The 22,637-nt window shown below is 40.5% G+C and overlaps 1 protein-coding gene across 4 annotated transcripts; it reads left to right on the forward strand.

Annotated features, from left to right (window-relative positions):
- The first annotated feature begins 478 nt into the window (after nucleotides 1-478).
- On the forward strand, nucleotides 479-22,618 carry LOC121648649 (serine/threonine-protein kinase N2-like). 4 transcript variants are annotated; one of them, XM_041998894.1, is made up of 21 exons: nucleotides 479-1,338; nucleotides 1,561-1,708; nucleotides 2,785-2,936; nucleotides 3,198-3,411; nucleotides 4,956-5,078; nucleotides 9,697-9,806; nucleotides 11,340-11,483; nucleotides 11,752-11,827; nucleotides 11,903-12,095; nucleotides 13,420-13,549; nucleotides 13,880-13,932; nucleotides 14,029-14,086; nucleotides 14,154-14,245; nucleotides 14,362-14,538; nucleotides 14,630-14,692; nucleotides 14,765-14,841; nucleotides 15,000-15,142; nucleotides 15,268-15,375; nucleotides 16,305-16,385; nucleotides 16,665-16,894; nucleotides 19,798-19,866. In XM_041998894.1, the coding sequence occupies exons 2-20, from the start codon at nucleotides 1,567-1,569 to the stop codon at nucleotides 16,866-16,868; spliced, it is 2,340 nt and encodes a 779-aa protein (XP_041854828.1). In that variant the 5' UTR covers nucleotides 479-1,338; nucleotides 1,561-1,566; the 3' UTR covers nucleotides 16,869-16,894; nucleotides 19,798-19,866. The 4 variants fall into 4 exon arrangements, with proteins under 4 accessions (XP_041854828.1, XP_041854831.1, XP_041854827.1 ...); XM_041998897.1 differs by lacking the exon at nucleotides 16,665-16,894 and having other exon boundaries at nucleotides 19,798-22,618; XM_041998893.1 differs by lacking the exon at nucleotides 19,798-19,866 and having other exon boundaries at nucleotides 16,665-17,692.
- Nucleotides 22,619-22,637: the final 19 nt, after the last annotated feature.

Genomic DNA, 22,637 nt, shown 5'->3' on the forward strand with positions numbered 1-22,637 from the left:
CATCATATCCTCTAATGTTGCGGTTACGCTGTCCTCACAAGACCTCAGACGGTGGAGGTTTCAAACTTATCCACCTTGGTACCTGGTTTTGATCGGTTTCATGGAGGCTAATCCCTGGCTTCATGGGGATAAAAGGGTGGCTTGTTAAAATACTTTTGCGGTTTTACTGTAATTTGGCGTTGTGGAGACAGAGACAGCTTCTAACCCAGAGCTATGAAGCAAAGCCCCCCTGTTGTTCAGCACTTACCCCCCGTCCAAAGAACCTTGAATTATATTTTATATTGCCTCATTTAGATATCTGTTACACAAACCAAAGAAAATTTGTGCCCATTGTCAAAGAGAAAACTTAGTTTCCTTATTTAATGAAGATTTTCTAAATGCAAATTCACAACATCTGCAATGCAAAAATTCTTTTGATGTAGGACTAATCAGCAAGGTGGGCTTCATTGGGTTTTATTTATTAGTTATAATTTTACACTCTACCTTTTTTGTCTCCTCTGAAGTGTGTCCCCGTGTCTATTTATATTAATTCCTTTCTGTTTGTCTGTCTCCTCTGTCCTCTGGCAGGGCAATAGAGAGCGGGAGGACCACAACAACCACAGAGCTTTTGCGTGTCCTTGTCAACAGTCACAGTGGGAATTCACAGTGCTGTCAGTAAACCTAGCCAGCGTTCTGCTCAGGATAACAGGCAGGAAGAGCAGCTACTGCTACGTTCCCACCTCCTGGATGTATATCAATTGCAGCTGATATTAATATCTCCTAGACCCTATTTGTGTATGAGCCAGTGAAACAAATCTCTCAAACACTGCAGGCTGGTCTCTGCTTTGTCCCGAAGGAAGCAGCAGCAGCTCTGTGTTTGTCTTTTGGTTGGTGGCAGAACAGGAACATGTGGTCACGCAGCAGCCAATGCCGAGCTGAGAGCAGATGATCAGAGCTGTCAGATCAGCAGCAGCAGCAGGACTGGCAGCGAGGAGTTCTGCTGCCCCTCTGCAGAAAGAAATCCCCCCTAAAAAAGACAGGACAGAAAAGAGGAGGTGGAGAGGCGGGGGGAGTTGTTTGGTTCTGGAGTAGAAGATGAGGATGCGGTGGGAAGGGGATGTTGCAGAAGTGGCTGCAGAGAAGCAAAAACAAACAACAGGACATGCTGTGAGATTCAAGTCTCAGGATGTAGGCACTGTATCCGAAGAGTCCTCAGTCAAAGTGTGTCTGTAAACGCACCATAACATCAGAGGACTTGTTGTGTTTCAAGGAGAGCGAAGGTGGAGAGGTGGCCCCATCACTTCCACTTAGGATGACAAATTAGTCTTTATTCAGCAAGGAGCGAAGGATCACCTCGAGGTTGGTAAAGTGCTAAGTCATACTGTTTTCTTCCTGGCTTGAACATGTTGTTCTCACTTGTTCCATGTCTGCTTTCACACTTGTTCTCATGGGTTTGGATTCGTTTTGCTGAACTGTGCCAGTGTTAAGTGGCTGTGTTGTTTGTGAGTGTGCTCCCGTCCCAGCTGAGCTGTCAGTGTTGAAGTGAGACTTCCTGCTTCTCAATGTGATGTTGTTATCCAGGATCAGATGTTGTCCACAGCTCAGCAGATGCTGCAAGATAGCCGCTCCAAGATCGAGCTGATCCGACTGCAGATTATCAAAGTCACCCAGGCTGGCAGCGGCATCGGTGGGGATGGTGGCGGGAACCAAAACAGCCCCACTCATAGAGGTCAGTCTTGGGATAAGTAAATTATAAGCTGCCTTCAGAGGGTCACAGAAGGATATTTAACCCATAACCTCTGTTTCTGGTTAATTTTAGTCAAATAAATTACCTTGACAGGTGCATGTTACAGGAAGCAGCCACCCGGGCTCATTAAAACATAAAAATAAGTGAAAATGTAATACAACAACACGGCCTTATGATCTTTAAAGTTCAAATCTCTGACTTAGCCATAACAAATGTGACAGGTTCCGGCACAAATGTGCTGAGTAGATCACCCATCACCCGTCATGCCCTGCAGGCACAGTTTGCTATTTTTTCCATGTGGCAGGAAAAAATTGATTTGTCTCTTCAAGATATCAGTGTTTATTAAACATATTAGAACAACATGTTTGATTATTGGAGAATCTGTTATAGATTAAAAATATGTGAATTTTCTGCTGTTAATCCTTTTAATGAGTTTTCTCAAACTTGTGCTCAAACTTGTGCTCGAGATTTGTTAAACCCACCCCCCACTGATTATCAGTGGAAGCTATATTCATATATTATTTGTGACTATAGCCCTAACCAGTGTCTTTGAATCTTATTTCCTGCCAGCTGTCAAGTGCAGAAAGCAAAACCACTAACAGCATTTATTGAAGAAGATAGTAAAAATGACATTTACTTCTAAACTAACAAAATTAATTCCTAGCATGTGAAATATGACTTAGGTACCACGGACCAGTCTGTCCCCTGATTGATTCCTTATTAGGTTACAATTTCCTGGGGAAAATGCAACTTTAGTTTCAGCAGGCAGTTTAATCAGACGGACCGTTAAATGTGAAAATGCAAATGTTGTGGCAGGTGTGGAGCCAAGGGGTGGGCAGGGGTGGCCATGGTCCCTGCCCATGTTTTTATTCATTGCTTGAAAGTATCCGACACAGCATAAAGGTAATATTTAGACCACTGTCTGGCATGTGATAGCATCTCAGATAAAATGGCTCAGTAGGCGCTAGAATTATTGATCACAGGAATGAAAAGAGGAGCTGTCTGAAATGATTCCTTCATACTGAAAATTTCCTGTTTCCTCTTCCACTTTTTCTCAGAGATCTCTGCTGTCAGTGTCAGTCCTGCGGACGCTCATTTGGCCGAGTTGCAGCACTACATGCAAAGAGAAACAGATGCATTGATTCTGGCCAAAGATGTGGTCAAACAGCTACAGGGGATCCCAACGATGGACCAGAAGGCTCTGGCTGAAGTGCGACTCAGTCTTACTTTCAAGTATTAATACATAACATGGACAGAATGCTGATTTGAAGGTTTCAGAAGTGGAGCTTTAAGATTTTTAGGCCACATCCAACATCACAGGGTGTTCACATTTTGAATTTAAAAGAGGAAATATTCTCCATGGAAATAAATTTAGATTAGATACATTTGTAAAAGTCCTAAATCTAAACATGTTTGTTGGAAGTGAAGCAAAAACTCAAATTTAAGAACACAATGTGTGTTTCTCGCTCAGGCTCAGTCTCGGGTGCAGGAATATTCCCAGAAGCTGGATCTTCTGCATCTATCACTGGAGAAACGCCTGAAGGAAAAGCACCAGAAGCCTCTACAGCAGCCTGCAAAGGGGCTCGACCTTTCAGGGGGACCTCCATCACCCCTGAACCCCATACGTGGGTGTCCCCTCTCCTCCTCGCCGTCCATTTTGTCCATCAAACCTGCATCTTTAACCGGTATCAACACAAAATGTCTTTTTTTTCTATCCAAATGTACCTTAACCCCACATACCTGACTGAAGAAATAAAGGGCAAAAAGTTAAAATGTTTAGAATTAATTTTTTTTTTAAACTTTGCTCACACTCTCTAGGAGTGAGTGTGAGTGTTTGTCTTGCTGTGTTGGCCCTGCATGGACTGGTGACCTGTCCAGGGTGTACCCTGGATCTTCCCTGGTAATTGCTGGGATAGGCTCCAGACCCCAATACCCTGTGTTGAAGAAAATAGAAAATGAATAGATGGAGAATAGAATAATTTGCATAAACTGTATGTGCTATTACTATGTTTATTGCCATGCAAAAGAAATCCACCAGAGGGCAGAAGACGAGCATTAGCTTAAATACAACACGTTTTTTTTTTTTTTTTTTTTTTTTACAAGGTTTTACCATAGAGTGATGCAATAGGTCTCAGAAGCTGTATCTGTCAGCTATGATATGTTAAGGAGTTAAAGCCCTAAAAGTCTGAATGGTGGAGTTTTTATTTATTGTTTGGGATTGACTTTGAAATATTCAGAATTTATATTAGTCTAAATCATTAAAACACCTCCAGACAAGCTTAAAGGAATATTTGGGAAAAGAACTGAGGAAAATTTACACAACTGTTAAAACCTGCTGCTCCATTTCATTCCAGATAAATGAATTATTCATTCATTAAAGAATCTTTAATCCTTGCACTACTTATTTGGCAGTGGCCACATTTTTAACAGGTTTAGCTGACTGCAATCAACTTAAATGAATTACCTGGGAGGGTGCTAATTTAACACTGTCTGTTTTCCCTCTGATTGCTGCCTAATTACAGTTATTCCCAGGAGACTTCAGAGCGGAAACTAGTGGAAATCATTATTGACCTGTAAAACACAGATTCTCCTGCACAGCACCATTTGTTCAGCAAACTTCTAAAACAAATCCTCTCTCAAGGAATATTACTAAGTTATTTTTTTTATTATTAAGTTATTTTTTGCCTGTCTTCTAACATGTCATCCCTGCAGCCTTATGGATGGCCCGTGTCTGAACATGGTTTACCATACGCTGACCTCTGGCTAAGGATAATCAGGACATTTAATCTGGTGGCTTTGGACAGTTCAGTTGTAAGCTGGTCCGAGAGCACAAAGCAGGAAAAAAAGCCTTTTGGTTATGTAATGAAGGAGAAAAAACGCCAGAGTTGCTCTCTTGGTGGCGAATAATGAGAATTAGAGTCAGAGTGAGGAAAACACTTGAGGTGACTTTGAGCTTCCAGCTGTTTAAACGAGGAAAATGAAGAGGTTCAGCGTGAATCTCCAGAGAGGGCTGATTAGAGGGCTGAGTGCAGGAGATTTATTCATGCTGACAAATGAAAGGTTTATTTTTTGCAGGGTTTTGGTCAGCTGCTTTAACTGAGGAGCTTGAAACGAGCTTGGTTGGATTCTGTTGGAGCGGATTTAAGAGCAGCTTATGTAGTAAGAACTGCAGGATGTCTGTAAACTGATTCCTAGTCTAAATGAAATTTCCGTTGTTATTTTTTTTAAGGAAAACTTGAAGTCAGTCTTCTTGGATGTGAGGATTTATTGAACCCAAACTCGGAGCAAGAAAACCCTCGGAGTCCCACTGAAGACAGTTCACAGAGTCCTCACAAGACCTGCAGCTTCTCCAGTGAGTTGACATCTTTCATTTTTGATTTACTTTTAGATAAAATTATTTTACTTAAAGGTGATTCTGTTTTGTCTAGAATATTCTTGTAAGAAAAACTAAAACCATGAGAGATAATTCAGTAAAAAGAAAGAGTTTTGCAGGTCTGTCATTTCTGCACGTTTAAATGACTTTTTCCCAACTCAGTACAGAAAACTTACAACTCTTGTTAGCAGAGGCCATAATTCCCTGTATTGTTTTGGAGGATGGGAGAAGGCGAATAACAGCTTTGAAATAAGAACGAGCCAGTGTTTGAGTCTGCAGGAGGATGAGGCGGGCCATCCAACCCAAACAGAACAATACACAGTGGTGTAAAACTGTTTTAGGGTTTATAATGCATCTCAGTGTTCCATGGTTGGAACGTATTCAGGTTATGAAGAAGCATTGCAAAGAGGATGCATCTAAATCAGTGGTTCCCAATCTGGGGTCCCTGGACCCCTAAGGGGATCTACAGTGGGAGTCTACAGTGGGTCCTCGAGGTTTTGACTGTTCAGAGCCAGTATGATTTAAATTAAGGACACAAGTTTTTCTATTTAGAGGATTAAAGCAGCTGGTTTTAATGACCAATTCGTAAACAGTATACAAGCCTTATGTAATCAATAGTCATCTGATTGACAGCTTCAGGCTAGGTAGGGGTACGAGCCAGGCTGTCGCCTCAGTCCTGCTCTCTGCAGCTATTAGACAGGACAGGGAGCTGGAAGGAATCAATACTGAGAAAGAAATTCATAAAACTGGACTTTTTGCAGATGATGTTGTAGCATACCTCCAGATCCCAGACGCAGCTTTTCCTAAACTCATGAACATTCTGGACGACTATGGTCAGATGTCGGGTATTCATTTAAATATTACTAAAACGCATGTTCTCCCTATTAATTACACACCAAATATGAAAATTAGGCAGAAATATAAACTGAATTTGGATGCTAAAGCCATAAAATATCTGGGTGTCTCCATCACACAAGATATGAGGACGTTATATGATATAAATTACGACAAAATAAATAACAGGATTCAGAAGGATGTAAGAAAATGGTCACTATTAATAATGGACTTTAATTCTAGAAGTGAAGTGATGAAAATAAATCTGCTGCTCAGGTTGCTGTATCTTTTTTATCTTTACCAGTTAGGATCCCAGATTCTCAGTTCACAGCCTGGAATAAGATGATATCCTGGTTTATGGGCAAGAGCTCGACCGGGGGTAAAATTTAAAATACTCCAACTTAACAAGGACAAGGCTGGTCTAGCATTGCTTAATATTAAAGAATACCATTATGCTGCTCAAATGCAAGACATTGTTTATTGATACGCTCCAGAGTACCAGGCTAAATGGAAACGTACTGAACGTAACATGGACTGATCTCAACCTCAGACTAGGCTCAGTGTGCATGATTATCCAAAGGGAAGGGTTCGCATAGTCAAGGAAACTTTAATAATATGGAAAGAGATTGTTAAAAAAGTATAAACTGGAAGGTGACAGTAAACTCTAAAGTTTAGACCTGGACCATGGATAGCTGTATCTACACTAAGGAAAAACCTTTAAAACATTCGGACAGATCGAAAGGGAATTCAGTTTGGAGAACAGGGACCTGCAGCTGAGACATTTTTACGATAAAAACACTAAATCAGGGATCTCAGCAGGAGGTACCGAGCCAATCAACACAAACATCCCTAGAATAACTGTGTCTAAGCTGTATAAGAGTTTACAAAGCAAAATGGTATAAATGATACGAATGTTAAATTAAAATGAGAGCATGAAATAAACATTCAGTTGTAAGCAGTTAGGAGCAGAGCAGCAATGCCGGAGACATGAATCACTCACGTGTTATTTGGTCATGTACAAAACTGCATCCACTGTGGGACAGAGGATGTATTTGATGTCAAGATCCCCAAGGATCCCAAAATAACATTCCCGGGTCGAAACCGGAAGCCATATCTCAAACTGAAAATGTTTATCTCTTCACATTTTTTCTCTTCAAAAAGGTAATTACAAGGAACTGGTTGAAACGTGATCCTCCAAGCTGCAACCAGTGGAAGGGCATTGGAGAGGAAATACCCTCCATGGAGAAACTGGCCCACCTCAGATGAATAAAGAAAAAAAAGAAAAACTATGTGCTGGTAATTACATTAACTTTGGTTTTATCAAAGGGAAAGGAGTCAGCCAGAATGCAGCATTTATGGTGAGAATCCAGTTCAATTCAACTTTATCTTTAAAGCACTTGAAAACAACCACAGTGGACCAAAGTGCTGTACAAAAGTAAAAGCACTGAGAATAAAATCAATCAAAGCAATAAAATCTAATAATAAGACAAGATAAAAAGTAAAAACAGAAGCAAAATGTCAAAAACTCCAGAGTGTGAAAAATCCAAGGAGAACAGGTGAGTTTTAAGAAGACACTTAAATCTGTTTTTAAGCAGCTAATGAAGCATAAAACTGAAGCTTGGTTTCAACGTGGGGCGGACGGGGGGTCCACAGGTTTTTGGTAGTTGCTTGAAGGGGGTCCTCAGGGAAAAATAGGCTGGGAACCACTGTTCTAAACGATGCCTCCCTAATCCAGCTCAGATGTACGGTGGGCGCTCTCAGAGAAACACAAGACTAGATTCTAAAGAAAACCCAGTTTTTAAGTTTGGGGTGGTTTTTATTTTAGTACTTGTTTTTCTGTTGTAGTCTGTTCTTTAGTTTCTGGTATTTTATCATATTTGAGTTCTCCGTCCTGTTCCTGTTTTATTTTGTTGAGTTACTTCCTGCTTCCTGATTCTGGTTCCTCGTTATCACAACAATCCTGCGTTTGGGTGCAGCTTCCTCGTCTCCTGCTGCCATGATCTCTGTCCAGCCATCCTTCCATCCGTCCATCTGTCTGTTTGTCCGTCTGAAAACCAGTTTTACAGATATATATCTGTATACAGGTTCAAGTTGCTCTGTGCTACAAAACACGTTTGGAATTTTTTAAGATGTTTAATATCTTTTTACATGTGTTAAGGCTCATTTATGTTCTATGCTAAATGCGCATACCCATGCAGACGGATCCTTCTATCCATCTTCTGCATCCTTTATGTGCATATTTTGGTTAATTTTCGGAGAGCTTGTGGATACATAGCCAGATGTTGCAATCGAAGCAGTACCACTGGAAAACGTAGGGGCAGTGTTGAGCAGTTTAGCTGAGAAGAAGCCTGGTTGTAAATGGCCTCGACGACCTTCACTATCTTCTCTGCTGCTTCTATGTCTCTTTCAGAGGACGAACATCATCATGATCTCCTCCTCTGTCACCATATTGCTATTGTCTGAAACTGACGTCAGAACTTGGAGAATGAACTCTAATGTACAATAACAAAGGACAACAAATCAACACCACCAATTTATTGGTTTCACCATACTTAGTGAAAATATTAAACATGAACAAAATCAGCCATTGTCACGATGGCTGAAGATTTCTGCTTTGACTCTGCAAAGCATGGACTGACAGGTGAAGTCAGACCTGTATGCTCTACGTAGACCCTTTAGAAGAACTAGCTTTAACAAATCCAGAGTACTTACAAGGTGGCCCTGTGCAGCTAATTAGCACGTGTTATGAGGAACAGATAAAATGAGAGGCTTGCAAACTATGAGGAGAAGTCAGTGTAGGTTAGGTGGAGAACAGGCCATGGGAGGCAGTGGGAAACTTGTTTGCTTGCTCCCAGGTGAATAAGAACTAGCCGTGGAAAGCACTTGCTCAGAAAGCACCAAACCCGGGAGCTAGCAGAATGAAGTCTCAGTGAAATCTCAGTCTCAGGAACTGGACTAAGTACTAGGGCTGGGTGGATCGATCCAAATACTGATATTATCAATATCAAGGCAAGAATCGGCATCGATCAATACCAGCGTGATGAGATCGATCATTTTTTTACAAAGTGCTTTGGGGGCAAAAAGCAAGAAAGTGAATGAGAAGCAACCAATAACAGCGATACCAAAATTTACAGTATCGCTCAGTCCTACTGAGTCTGTCCCATCATCTGGAGCTAACTGTACTTTATATATGTGCATATACTGTATACGTTCAGCTCTCTAAAGAATCACAATCTTCTTCAAAGATTTATGGAAGTTTTCTTTTCTACTGTTTGTTGAACCTATAGTCAGAACATACAACTGGATATAAATGTTCAGCTGAATTACGCCAGTATCTGTACTGGTCAATTCTCAGCAGAGCTTGTGTCAGCTGCTGGTGGGCGGGTGGGTGTGTGGGCAGACAACGGATCAGCGTATTCTTAGAACCTCAATCAGTGGGGAAGAAGACGAAGTCAAATCCAGAGCAGCTGTAAAAAGGAACGAGAAGTTTTAAATGTACAATTTAGAGTCAGACGTGAAATTGAAAGCATTTATAAATGTAGAAAAATTAACTTTAATCTCTTATAGTTAATGTTCATATTGTGTTTTATTACATTATATCCTTAGTCAAAGATATTTAAAGCTATTATTTAGTAAATTAATACAAAAGGTAAATATTAAACAAGCACTAATGCTTTTTATTACCCAGTTTGTTGTTCTGTTCAGGCCTGTTAGCCTCTGGCTTCAGGGTGGTGTCAGTAATGTGTTACTGTCTGTCATACAGCAGAGATCAGTGCCGTGCTGCGGCTCGATGGAAGAGTGGTTGGACGGACATGTTGGGCGGCCATTGGCAGGGTGAGCTGGGATCAGACCTTCTACATCCAGCTGGAGCGGGTGAGTACTTACAGACATGCAACCAGACATGCAAACTGCTTTAGAGGTCTGTGATGGTGGTGGTGGTGGCCTCCCACTTCAACTTTGGGACTTCCAGTCCCAACTCGGTACAGATGTTTCTGTATACTATTCATTCACATGGTTATGATGCTCCATGTATGCGATGTCTGCCACCTTTGATACCACTTATTCACTCTGTCGGTGGTATATGGCATGCAGGGGCTTTTGCTGTATCCTACCAGCCCTTGCTTGGTTTCAGCTCCGTGCATATATTCGATTAGTTCAGGAGCTCACCACAAATGCTGACTGATGGTCCCATGTCTGTTGACCTTCTATTAAACAAATGCTTTAGTCATCTTGGAAGAAATCTACTGTATGTATCTAGTTACCATCTGAAATTAAAATAAAAAGAAAATGTCATGCAAAAGAATAAAAATTGCCAAAATAAGATGGATTAGGGATATATAAATAAACAAGGGGTCATTAAACAGTCTAGTTCGATGAACCCATCTCATCTCCTTTTATATGGACCCGGCACAAGTTTAGAAAATGTGTCTCCTTTTGTTTTTATGTAATTTATCGTCTCAACCCAAATATCCCAGAACATTTAGATTATGGATCAATGAAACAGCTTTTCTAATTCACTGGTTCCTACCAAGATCTGCAGAACAGCATCTCTGAACACACAACACGTCCAGCCTGGAACCAGATGGGCTCCAGCAGCAGAAGACACACCGGGTGCCTCCTGCCAGCCAAGAACCGGAAACTGAGGCTACAATTCACACACACTCACCAACACTGGACAATAGAAGATGGAGAAACGTTGCTGGTCTGATGAGTCTCCATTTCAGCTCCACATTCAAATGCTAGACTCAGAATCTGCTGGAAACATGAAAACATGGATCCATCCTGCCTTGGATCAACGCTTCAGGCTGCTGCTGGTGTAATGGTGGGGGGAGATTTTCTTGTTCCACTTTGGGCCTCTTAGTACCAACGTGAAGAGCTTCCTTTGCTCGAGCAAGAACATTCAAGTTTATACTACCACATGCTTATAAAGTCGCATTTCATTGATTTGTTGGCAATCATCAGACGTAGCTCCATCTTCACTGTTTAAATGAAACTGCATCATCCTCCCTCATTTTTACTGCATCAGCAACAATTTCCCAGAAGTACAATTTTCTATTTTATTTGTGACGTTTTTTATACATTTGATTAGATAAATGATCTGAACATAAATTTCTCTACTTCATATAGTAACGAGTTGTATTTTTTGTGGACAACAGGAGCTGCTGTGCAGCGTTGTGCTCTGTTAATCCTGCACCGATTTGTTGTAGTTTTATCAGGGACCAGTAGGTGGCACTATTACACCACTCGGAAACTCAACTAGAGCCCAGCAAAAGGAAGTTTAGTGATCGGCTACAGTACATTTTACCTCTAAACCCAAAGATTTGGGGTTTTGAGATCAGTCAAAGCCCAGAATCAAGGTCCAGTATTAAATGATTACATCTCATAAGTTGTTGTTTGTGGTTACAGTCTCGAGAGCTGGAGGTATGTGTATTCTGGAGGGACTGGAGGGCGATGTGTGCAATTAAGTTCCTGCGACTGGAGGAGATGATGGACAACTCAAATCACAACCAGGGGTTCAGCCTGGAGCCGCAGGGACTCCTCTACACCAAGGTTTGTTATAAACTGTTATATTTTTATTTTATATTCTTTGGTATTATAAGTGTGGGGAACAAATCAAATGAACCACACATGGAATAATAAAAAACTACAGGTTTAATCCTCCACGCGTGATTTCTTTCTATTCTTCTCACTTTTAAATGTCTACTTTTCTTTGTTTTATGGCCTTCTTTGATTCCTTTCCCCCCAAATTTCTAAATAAATGCATGTTTTTCTAGGAAAACCCCAACATAAATTTATCTATTTCCTTTGTATTTAACAGTTTCAGTTCATCGATGCTGTGGTGGAGCGGCAGCCCAAACTGAGACGTCAGCGATGCATCTTCACCAAAGAAAAAGGTACGAACATCCAGATGGATTTAATCTGTTTATTTCCATTTCTGAATCATGTCCCGGTTTGTCTTTCTGCCACAGGGAAGAACTTTCTCCGAGCTGCCCAGATGAACATGAACTTTGCCACGTGGGGTCATCTGATGATGAGCATCCTCCCTCGCTACAGCTCATTCACCACCTTCAGCTCGCATCTGTCCACCACCTCCGACTCGGTGGCCGATGATGCCTCGCATCCGGTTGAAAAGGAGCCTCAAACCACTACTTCACTGCCAAGGTCAATAAATATCCAAACCTCGTAACTTCATCCATCTTCTGCCATCTGTTTTGGTTGAACGTGACTGTAAAGAAATCCTGAATTCCTTCCTCCTGCACCCTATCAGATGAGCATCAACAGCTGACGTCATTTATGTTGGATCATGTGTCCCGTCCCCTCATGGATGTCAGGGCACTTCTGCAGGGGATGGAAATTTGTTTGCAAAGCTGCCTTTGCAGCTTCCTCTCCCTGCCCCGCCTGGGAGGCATTTTAGGAAATAGAATTGCTTGCAAAGGTTTGGGTACCCCTGGTCAAAATTCCTGTTACTGTTCACAGTTAATCAAGTAGATCAAATGACCTCCAAAGGGCAGAAAACTCAAGATGATGCACTTTTTGTGTTATTTTGGTTTTGTACACTTTTACAGTGGATAAAGAGAACAGCACCCTGCAAAAGTATGGGAACCCCAGGAGATTTGAGCTTTTAGATAACTTTAACATCTCTGATCTTAAAGGTGCAACGTCTGATCACTTCACTAAAATAACTGTTTCATTTTTATTCTCTTAGAATGAGACATTTATATCTACTTGCTGTGGGTCCACATACATGGCAGCTGCCATAGCTGTGCCACCATTTTTACTACGGTGTCTCGGAATGGACAAACAACTCTTGGTGTGAAGTGAAACCTTCTAAGGTCAGGGATCCTCAATCCTGGTCTTCGAGGGCCGGCATCCTGCAGGTGTTAGATGTGTCCCTGCTGTAACACACTTGGCTTAGGCTCAGAATATGCTAATTACCCAGTGATTTAAGTCAGGTTCTCACACCTGGCAGTTTGACACAGTTTCTGAGGCTTCATCTACACGTTTAGCTACGCTGCTCTTTCCTTAAATGTGTGACTCTTTTTTTATTTTCTTTATTGCGAATCACATTGTCAGTTTTATTTATTTAACTTCCCATCTCTCCCAATGGTTGTTTCGTTTGGCTTGTTGAAGTCTGAAAGAAAAGTTTCCATAACAAAGATTTCATCTACTATTATTTTATATCACTCCTATCATTGAATTTGATCTCATAACACCTTTAAATCTGATTTTATACAAGAATGGCTGTGAGTTAACAGTAAATCTGAGCTGCTGTACAGGTTTTACACTGACTACTATAATTACGATTGTCCTTTTGCTGAAATGTGAAGGCTGTACTCATATTTGTGAGATACTCTGATTTTACAGCTTGTTAAATACTTTTACTTTTCATACTTGAAATGAAATTAGCTGCAACTTGTTCAGACTTTTAGTGATGATGTATTTCACTCATATTAAGTAAAACATCTTGGTGTGTGTTGAACTGCAGCAAAGCTCCGGTAATCAGCTTCCCCGAGGATCCGCCGCCTCCCGTCGGTCTGGACCAGGGGGATAACCCCCCCGGCATCGTCACCACAACACACAAGATGTCACCTGTGCCTGCGCTGCAAGAAAAACTGGTAGATGCTTGCTATTAAACCTGCTGTACATGACACCACACTACGTTTTCTGTAATTCACTTTTTAGGGATTTTCAAGGACCCAGTTCTGTATTATAAGATCAGTTTCCTGGATTAGAGGGAGGAGATTGATTATCATGATACTATCCAGCTGTGGAGGGATCTTTACACCTAGATATGCAACTCCATTACATCTGATCCTTTCAAAGCTAATCTTGTCTGAACAAGCATCTTCTTTAGGTTTTAATGCTTTAGACATACAAGCAATACTCCTTTCATCCTGACTTTCACTTCGTAACTGGCTGGTAAAATGTTCCATCTTTGTTTGCAGTTATCCATAAACACCACTGAAGGAAGTGAGGATCCGCCTGTTTCTGCTCCAAAGTACGTCTGCACACGCGTCCACACAGAATTTATCTTACGTCACATGAAAGCCACGAATGAAGCGTGACATCTGCTCTGTGTGTTTTCTTTTACAAGGATGCAGATGGAAGATTTCAAATACATCTCGGTTCTGGGACGTGGACACTTTGGAAAGGTAACGAATGAAAGTTTTTCTCTTAAGCCACCAAATGTTCCTCTTTAAGTTTCTGTTTTCTGTGCAGGTTCTTCTGGCAGAGTTTAAGAAGACAGAAAAACTGTATGCCATTAAAGCCTTGAAGAAGAGAGACATCGTGACTCGTGATGAGGTGGACAGGTGTGTGAGCAGGCCTTCTGTGTAAAGTAGTGCCCATAAAATCTGCAGCTCTGGAAATGTGTGACAGAAGCCTGAATTCAGGGCATCATTTGCTGATTCGAGGTGTGTTCCTGCAGCCTCATGAGCGAGAAAAGGATCTTTGAGATGATCAACGCCTCCAGACATCCGTTCCTGGTCAACCTCCACGGCTGCTTCCAGACCAGCGACCACGTCTGCTTCGTCATGGAGTATTTACCAGGCGGCGACCTCATGATCCACATCCACAACGATGTCTTCTCCGAGGCTCAGACCAGGTGTGTTTTAAGATGCTGCACGTTTGTCTTGCTTAGGATGATTTTTAAGCTTTTATTCTGCTTTGATGCATCATTTCGTTGTAACGCTCAGGTTTTATTCAGCGTGCGTCGTGCTGGGTTTGGAGTTTCTGCATCTGAATAAAATCATCTATCGGTAGGTGAGACTCACCAAGTTACTAAAATACGAAGTAACTTTCCATTTACATGCTTGTTTTTGTCTTTATAGAGATCTGAAGCTGGACAACTTGCTGATGGATGCAGACGGATTTGTGAAAATCACAGATTTTGGACTTTGTAAAGAAGGTGAAATAATTACACATCACCTGATTTTAAACCCAGCGAGGTTCATTTTTGGTTCATTTCTTCAGGACGGCTCAGATTTTAGAGGTTTTTATGAAGATAAGTGAGAGATGTTAAGATGGTTTTGATCCACAGTAACAAATCCGTGTGCCTTTTGGCAGGAATGGGTCACGGAGACCGAACCTCAACTTTTTGTGGGACTCCAGAGTTTCTGGCCCCAGAGGTCCTGACAGACGACAACTACACCCGAGCGGTGGATTGGTGGGGGATGGGCGTCCTCATCTACGAGATGCTTGTTGGAGAGGTTGCTCCTTCTGCTTTGATTCTTGCTATTTGTCTTTCTGTTATTCAAATATTTGAACAAGGTGCTGAGTATCATCTACCTTTCAGCTGGATGTCTAACTCAGCTTCTCTCTGCTGTCCTGTTAGTCTCCGTTTCCTGGTGAAGATGAGGAGGAGGTGTTTGACAGCATCGTCAATGACGATGTGCAGTATCCAGCTTCTCTTCCTCCTGATGCTGTCTCCATCATGCAGAAGGTAATGGGATGTTATCTTACCTCCAGGGTTTACTGAGCTGTCCTACACATGCTGAATATGCATAAAAGCTGCTGATGTGAACTCGGGATCATGCCTCATTAGAGATGTAGTGGTAAAATGTTGAGGGATCCTCAATCCTGGTCCTCCAGGGTTGGTGTCCTGCAGGTTTTAGAAGTTTCCCTGCTGCAACACACCTGATTCAGACTCAGACTTCATGTCAAGTTACAGAAGTCTGCTAATTACCCACCGATGTGAGTCAGGTGTTCTTGTGTTTCTATGCTGAATCAGCCACGCTGCGCCTTCAGAACAACCGCTGTGTTTATATCCGTTAGCTAACGTTTGCTGTGACACGGTGTGTAAATCATGTCACATGCTAGCAACGTCCCTGATGACAACGCTGTACAGTGTCGTTTCTCAGCCTGTGGATGCTGCTGGGCAGCGACAGCTCCAGAAATAAACATAATAAATGTCACTGTGCCATCAAACAAGTTTTAAGGTGGTAAAGTTACGTAATGCGTCTGTAAGGTGATACACAGAGCCAACAGCTCCTTGACCCCGTGCCCTTTGCTGCATGTCACCACATTTCATGACCAGCAAGTCCTTAAAAAGGCCAGTAGAGCCCTAAAAATCCTTGAAAGAAAAAAAAAGATAAATGTAAATTACAGCCTGTAACGGAAAAAATACAACAAACACCAAGAAGGTGAAAACTTTGTATTGTATAATCATTTTGTGTTATACCCATTTGGTCTTAAATTTATATATAATTATGTGGTTTTAGAATATAAAGTCTAATTTAAATGTGGCTACCAGATGCAGCGTAAGGCCTAAAGGTGGTGCTTTTTTACCAGTCTGAATATTAAGTTGGCAGGAATTTACTAAAATTTAACCAGTTGGCTCTTTTAATGTTAACAAACTACGTCTGTTTGCAGCTGCTGAAGAAGAACCCGGTGAAAAGGCTCGGAGCCGGAGAAAGAGACGCCAACGAGGTCAAAGGAGAGAAATTCTTCGAGGTAAATCCCTTTTCATTTCAGCCGCTCAGCCTCTAAGCTTCTTCACAGGCATTTTAAGTTTTATTTTAAACATTAAAACAGTCCTGATTCAGCCGGATGGGATTGATTTGTGTTGATTAGTCAGCGGGTTAACTTGTCCAAGCAAATCAAAGCTCCAATAAACACATTAGCTCATTCCTGGAAGTCATCGATGCAGTGACCTTTGCAGCTGAACGCTGTTGTTGTGATCATGTGTCTACGTGTAAATGCAGTCAGTAAAGATGACTTTGTCAAACTCAGACCATCGACTGGGAAGCCATGCTGGCCAAGAAAGCAAAGCCGCCCTTCCTGCCGTCAATCAAAGAGTCCACCGACGTCAGCAACTTTGACAGCGACTTCACTCGCCTCCAGCCCGTCCTGTCGCCGCCCTGCAAGCCCTTCAGCCTGTCGCTGGAGCAGCAGGAAGCATTCGCAGACTTTGACTTCTGTGCTTTGCATGGGTGAAGGATGGCATTAGTTTACCTCAGCAGGTAACATCATACAGGCATAATCAGCCCTCCTCTCGCAAACTAAACACATTTTCTCGAGTGCAGCAACGTTTCCTTTATTTAACAAACACAAATTGAATGGAAATTATTTTAAGTGTCTTCACTTACAAACTTTACTGTATTTATAAAATTAAAAAAATAAAATTTTAATGCCAGAGAGAGGCTTGTTTACCTCCTGTTAAATGCATGCTTTAAGATCTGAGAGGAATCTATGGTAGTGGTCTGATTCTCCTCTTTAAATAGGAAACAAATTTCCAGCATCCGCCTCAGCATCAGTGGTACCTTCACAAAGATGAAGTCCTCCATACCATCACAGCTACTCTGATAACAGCCTAGGTCATCTTTCTTATTGAATGAGATGTGGACTCATCTGACAACATAACGCATGTCCACCGCATGTCTGTCCTTCTGAGATCAGCTGGTATCCAAAAAATGTTAACTGTGTTGAGTGAAAATGGTTTCCCAAGTAGTGATGTGTAGTTCGTGAACGAGTCGACTTTATTTTGACTGGCCAATCACAAGTGAGGAAATACCAGGACCATACCATTACATGAAAGAAGGAAAGCGAGTATAGTGGTACAGCCCAGATAATAACGGAGAAACTGGGAGCTCCATTTAATTGTAATAGTGTTAGGAAAAAGTGGAGAAATTAGTGAATTAAAGTGTCATAATGTTCAGACTTTGGCTTTAATTTATTTTATTTGTTTGCTGTAAATCTGTCTTAATTTACCTTTTTAAAGGTTTGATTAGAATATTAAATAGTAACTGTACTTTTAACAGAAAAATTTGAAAAAATTAAGACTTTTGGAAAAATAAAGCTGAATAAAAAATTGCTTACCAACATAAAAACTATTCACTATTATTCCCTATCCATTTTACTATTAGACAAATTAAGCTAAAATATAAGTTTGAGTGATACTAAATAAAGAAGAATTTGGGAGCTGGAAGAGGCGACTCTTTTAAGGGAACCAAACCAAAAGAACCGAATCTTTGAAAAGACCCACATTTCCCATCACTACTTCCCAGGTCCTGCTGAACCCTTGTGTCTGTGTAGACCAGGTGACACGGTTTCTGTCCTTGGCCTTTATAAACTGAGATCCCAAACTCTCTGATTTTTTTTTCCCCAGTATTATGTAAAAAAATATTAAAAGACCAAAATTTGTACAAACTTTTGGGCTCGTGTTTTGGCTCTGATAGATACTTGTTGAGTGGATTGCTGGCATCAAATTCTAGATTTTTTAATGTTTTAAATTATAATAAAGTTGAACGGTGAAGACACTTAAATGTTAACCATTTTTATTAAATTTCTTTCTGCTTATTTCATTTGATTTATTAGTATTTATGCATTTATGTTTCATTTTTTTATTTATTTTTATAATTGAATATTTTATTGAATTTTATTTTATTCCAGTCATTTTCTTTTTTGTTATTTTTTACTTTTTATGTATTTATTTTTTGTTAATTTAATTGTAAATACATTTAAGGGTTAAGGAGGTTAGAATATTTGTTCTTTTGTTGTTAAAGAGCCAAATGAATGAACAAATCTTAGATGTAAGTTTTATTGCATTTTAAAACAATTACTAACATTAACATTTGGTTTAATGCTGTATTACTTTATTAAAAATACAGTAAACTTGAACAAGGTGAACTACTATAAGCCCTTTTATGGCCCTTCCTGTGCTCCTTGTAGCTTCTTATTCACATTGATTATTACGTATTTGTAAACCACATGCACTGATTAAAAACGGTAGTAGTAGCAGATATTGTGAAATAAGCATAAAGATTGCTGAGAATTGTATTGATAAACTTCAAAATGCTGGACTTTATCCTATTAATCGATGAGAATCTCACTCGATGACCTTTTCATGAATGTTTCCTGCCCTGGTGTTGTCTGTACTTTCTAATGAGCCAACTCTTCATGTTGTAGCTCAATCATTTACTAACAGGACAATGCTGTCATACAATAACAGCGACTGTTACCACTGACCAATCAGCAGTACTAACCGGGCAGCACCTTTATTTTAACCGAACTGAGGTAAACTTTGATCTGCGGTACTAACAGATCTTTATCTCGACCGTCTCCTGCTATCAGAACACGTTTTATGACATTTGCTTCTTTGAAATTAAACTAATTCAGCTGAGGTGGATTCAGGATACTTGAGTATATTTTTGCATCTTCCGGGCATCTTTTTAGTCTCCTTAGTTGAAGAAATATTCATAAAATCCTGACTCATTGCAGCCCTTTTTACTATCAGACGAGTTCAGAAAGGCTGAATTAGTACAAGGTGACTGCTCATTGTCCTCCATTCATTTACGTTACTAACGTCTTCGTTACATGACCATTTTTCCAGTTTTCCAGCTCACACGTTGTTAGCTTAAGAAGCGGTAGACCTCCAAGTTGCCTTATGTTGACTCAAAAATGCATAAAAAGGTTAGCGTCATACCTCTTTAAAGCTATGCACATAATTCAGTTCGCAGTGCTTTTGGCTGCCAGTCATGAACCCCTTTTTATGCATTTAAGTCATGCGGTGAAGGGGAAATTCTAAGAAAACATGACGTTACACAGGAAAAACTGGATTTGCACAGAAAAAAACTAAATTTCTATCAGCCAGCATCGAGAAGCTGAAAAGTGTCCCATCCAGAACGCATCGTTGTCAGCTTGTCTTGTTTAAATCATTTTAATAACGGCCTGGTGAAAGTCATTTAGCTGCTACTTTGCAGTACTATTATTTTACTATTTCAGTTATGTTGACTCAGTAATGTAACTAAAATCAAATGTGATCAATTCTCAAATGAACTACCTGTTAAAGCCGCTTCAAGTCTCCTGAATAATGAAGACAGGTTCATCTTTTTTATTTTATTCATTAACAATATTTATCTTTCAGAGGAATACTGTGCTGCCGTTCCTATGCATCACTGTGACAGGCTTTGCTCACTGCCTTGACGAAAGAAACAAGTTAAAGACATTAAATCCAACATTTCATGTATTTGTCGGTCACTTCTTCGTAGGAGTCTCCTTTGGCTGACCAGTTGCTACAACACAGGAAGAAATGCATGGCACTGTGGGGAACTTGTGTACTAGAAATTCTGCAGTCATTAGCATTATAAGAGAAGCCATACGTAGCGTTATATAGCCATAATAGTGAGAACGTGTCTTTATTTTTACTTAAGCAAATTATATGCTGTGATGCTGAGATCTAATGATGACGTTGTAATAAGAGACCCGGGGAGGGGCGGGGATAATGCATGAAGCTACTTAGACAAACAGAAAAGCCAATATTTTCTCCCATGTTCTCATTACTGAGCCCGTTTACATGCACATTACAAATCTGATTATTTTTTCAACCTAACTTGTTTACTTGAAGCAGTGGGAAGTTGGTCTATAAACAAAGTAAAGCATCACATGTTGTCTATTCTGCAGGCTTATTAGCTTCCACGTTAGCAGCTAACACTTAGACTGCGGGCCCGGTGGTTTAACAAAGACTGGCTGTTTTAAAAATAACAGGATAGACCAGAGTTTTCTAATATTGCATTTCAGAAATACACATAGATGTGTAAGATCTGATAATTAAAATGATATCAGATTTGATGTTCATGTAACTGAGCTTAACGATGGAAGCAAATATTGGGTTTTAAAGAGTAACTTAACTCAGTACAATGAATTATGTACAACACAATGTATTATAGTATTATTTGGTATTGTCCCAACATGTAGGCACAGCAATTGTCTTCCAAAAGTGAGTAATTCTGTCCTTTTGATCCCACTACTAATCAACCATAAATTAGGATAAGAGCAGGCCAATATGTAAAGAGAGAGTTCTGTCCGTCTTTGACGCCCTTTAAGGACGAACGTTTGGCTCGTTTTTCAGAGAGCTTGCAGATGTGTACCCAGATGTATCAAACGTAGCAGTGGTGCTGGAAACTGCAGGGGCAGCAGACAGAGCTGCAGGGTATTTACTGGCCCCACAGACAGACCACCACTGTCTACTGCATGGTTTCATGTCTCTTTCTGAGATCTTGTCCATCGTTGCTATGTTAGCTATTGTCTGAAACTGACGCTGGAACTGGGAAGTGGAGTTTCCACTGGATTAGACGCTGCCTCTGTTAGCATGGAGAGCATAGGAATACTAGCATGCTGAAGCTAACTAGATTAGCTACAATGTTAGCTTATCTTACTTAATTTAATATGCTACTGGCACCAACCGCTGACAGCCTAAGGTTCCCGTCATAAACTAGAAATAATTATAATAATTTAACACAGCTGCCAAGAAAGTATCTGTACTTACTGATGGGTAAACCACAGTTCTGTTTAACAGTTGTTTTTTTTTATCATGACAGTATTTACAGAACATTGTGTATGTGAATAAACAAACAAACATAACAGAAGTTCTGTTTAACTGCTTTGGTGAACCTGTGGACTGCCATCTGCTGGAGAGCATCTTATGCCAACAATTTATGTTTATTTTACCAGGAACCACATTAAATACACACTTTTTTTTCTTTTCTACATAGAAACTCTTTAAAACCCTGTAGTTGCCAACAGGGTACCCCACACTCTACCGCTAGCCAGTTAAGACAAGCTAACGTTGTAGCTAATCCAGTTAGCTTTGACATGCTACTAACTATCCATCCATCCATCCATTATCTTGACCGCTTATTCCATGTGGGTCGCGGGTGAGCTGGAGCCTATCCCAGCATTTTAACAGGTGAGAGGCAGGGTACACCCTGGACAGGTCACCAGTCTGTCGCAGGGCGCTACTAACTATGTAGATGATTTAGTAGGTCGTCTATGTACATCATGTTGGAACTCAGAGGTGAACGCTAAACTCTGTACTGCCCTCTGGTGGATGTAATGGCTAACAACCATGCAAACATAAAGGACAGTAATGTTTGAAACGGACATGTCTATTTATGTACTAAAGGGGGCATAAAAGTGTGATAAACAAAATAAAATGAACATTTACCCTGTAGGATGTTTGCCAGCTAAGAAACGGTAATCCCAAGTCGAGGCAGAGGATCACCAGCTTAGGGATGCCAGTTGTTAGCCTCTCCAAGCTAATGCATACCCAAACTATAGATAATCAATCCTGTGTTAAAGTTACTTCCCAGATAGAATAAGTAGCTGTGCTCTAATTTACCACTGCTGACTATTCAGTTGCTAAATTTGGCTTATTGTTGGTTAGATCAATAGAACAGTAGCTGCCAAGTATTTATCTTCTTCTGATTGCCCAATAGTCTTATTTTTGGACTGTTTATTTTGCCATACATAAATGCCCACTAAATAAGAAATACTTCGCAAAGACAGCAAAATAATTATTTTAGCCAGAAAAAAAAGAACCTGTAGATTAAATCTGGATGAACTGTGTACCTACAAAAAAGAGGAGTGAAAATCCAACTGGTGAGAGGGTACTCCTGATTTTAAGCTATATTATAAGTTAAGTTGCTCTTTAAATAAACAGAAATACTGGTCAGAGACTCAGAGCTAATGAGTTTAATTCTTCAATAAGACCAGTATTTCCATTAATGGTAAGTCCTGCTGAAGTGTCCCTGAGTTTTGTCTTGCGGTGGATAACAGGCAGCTGAATGAGGAAGCTGTTCCAGGACAGTCGGGTGGTTTAGCTGTTGTAGCACTTTACGTTATGCTGCTGAATATTACGTGTTATATGTGTGTCAGTCCTGTATTTATGTGTGTATGTGAAGCATCATAAGTAGGAATGTCTGTACA

Source organism: Melanotaenia boesemani, chromosome 11 (assembly GCF_017639745.1).
Source record: "Melanotaenia boesemani isolate fMelBoe1 chromosome 11, fMelBoe1.pri, whole genome shotgun sequence".
Taxonomy (NCBI): Eukaryota; Metazoa; Chordata; class Actinopteri; order Atheriniformes; family Melanotaeniidae; genus Melanotaenia; species Melanotaenia boesemani.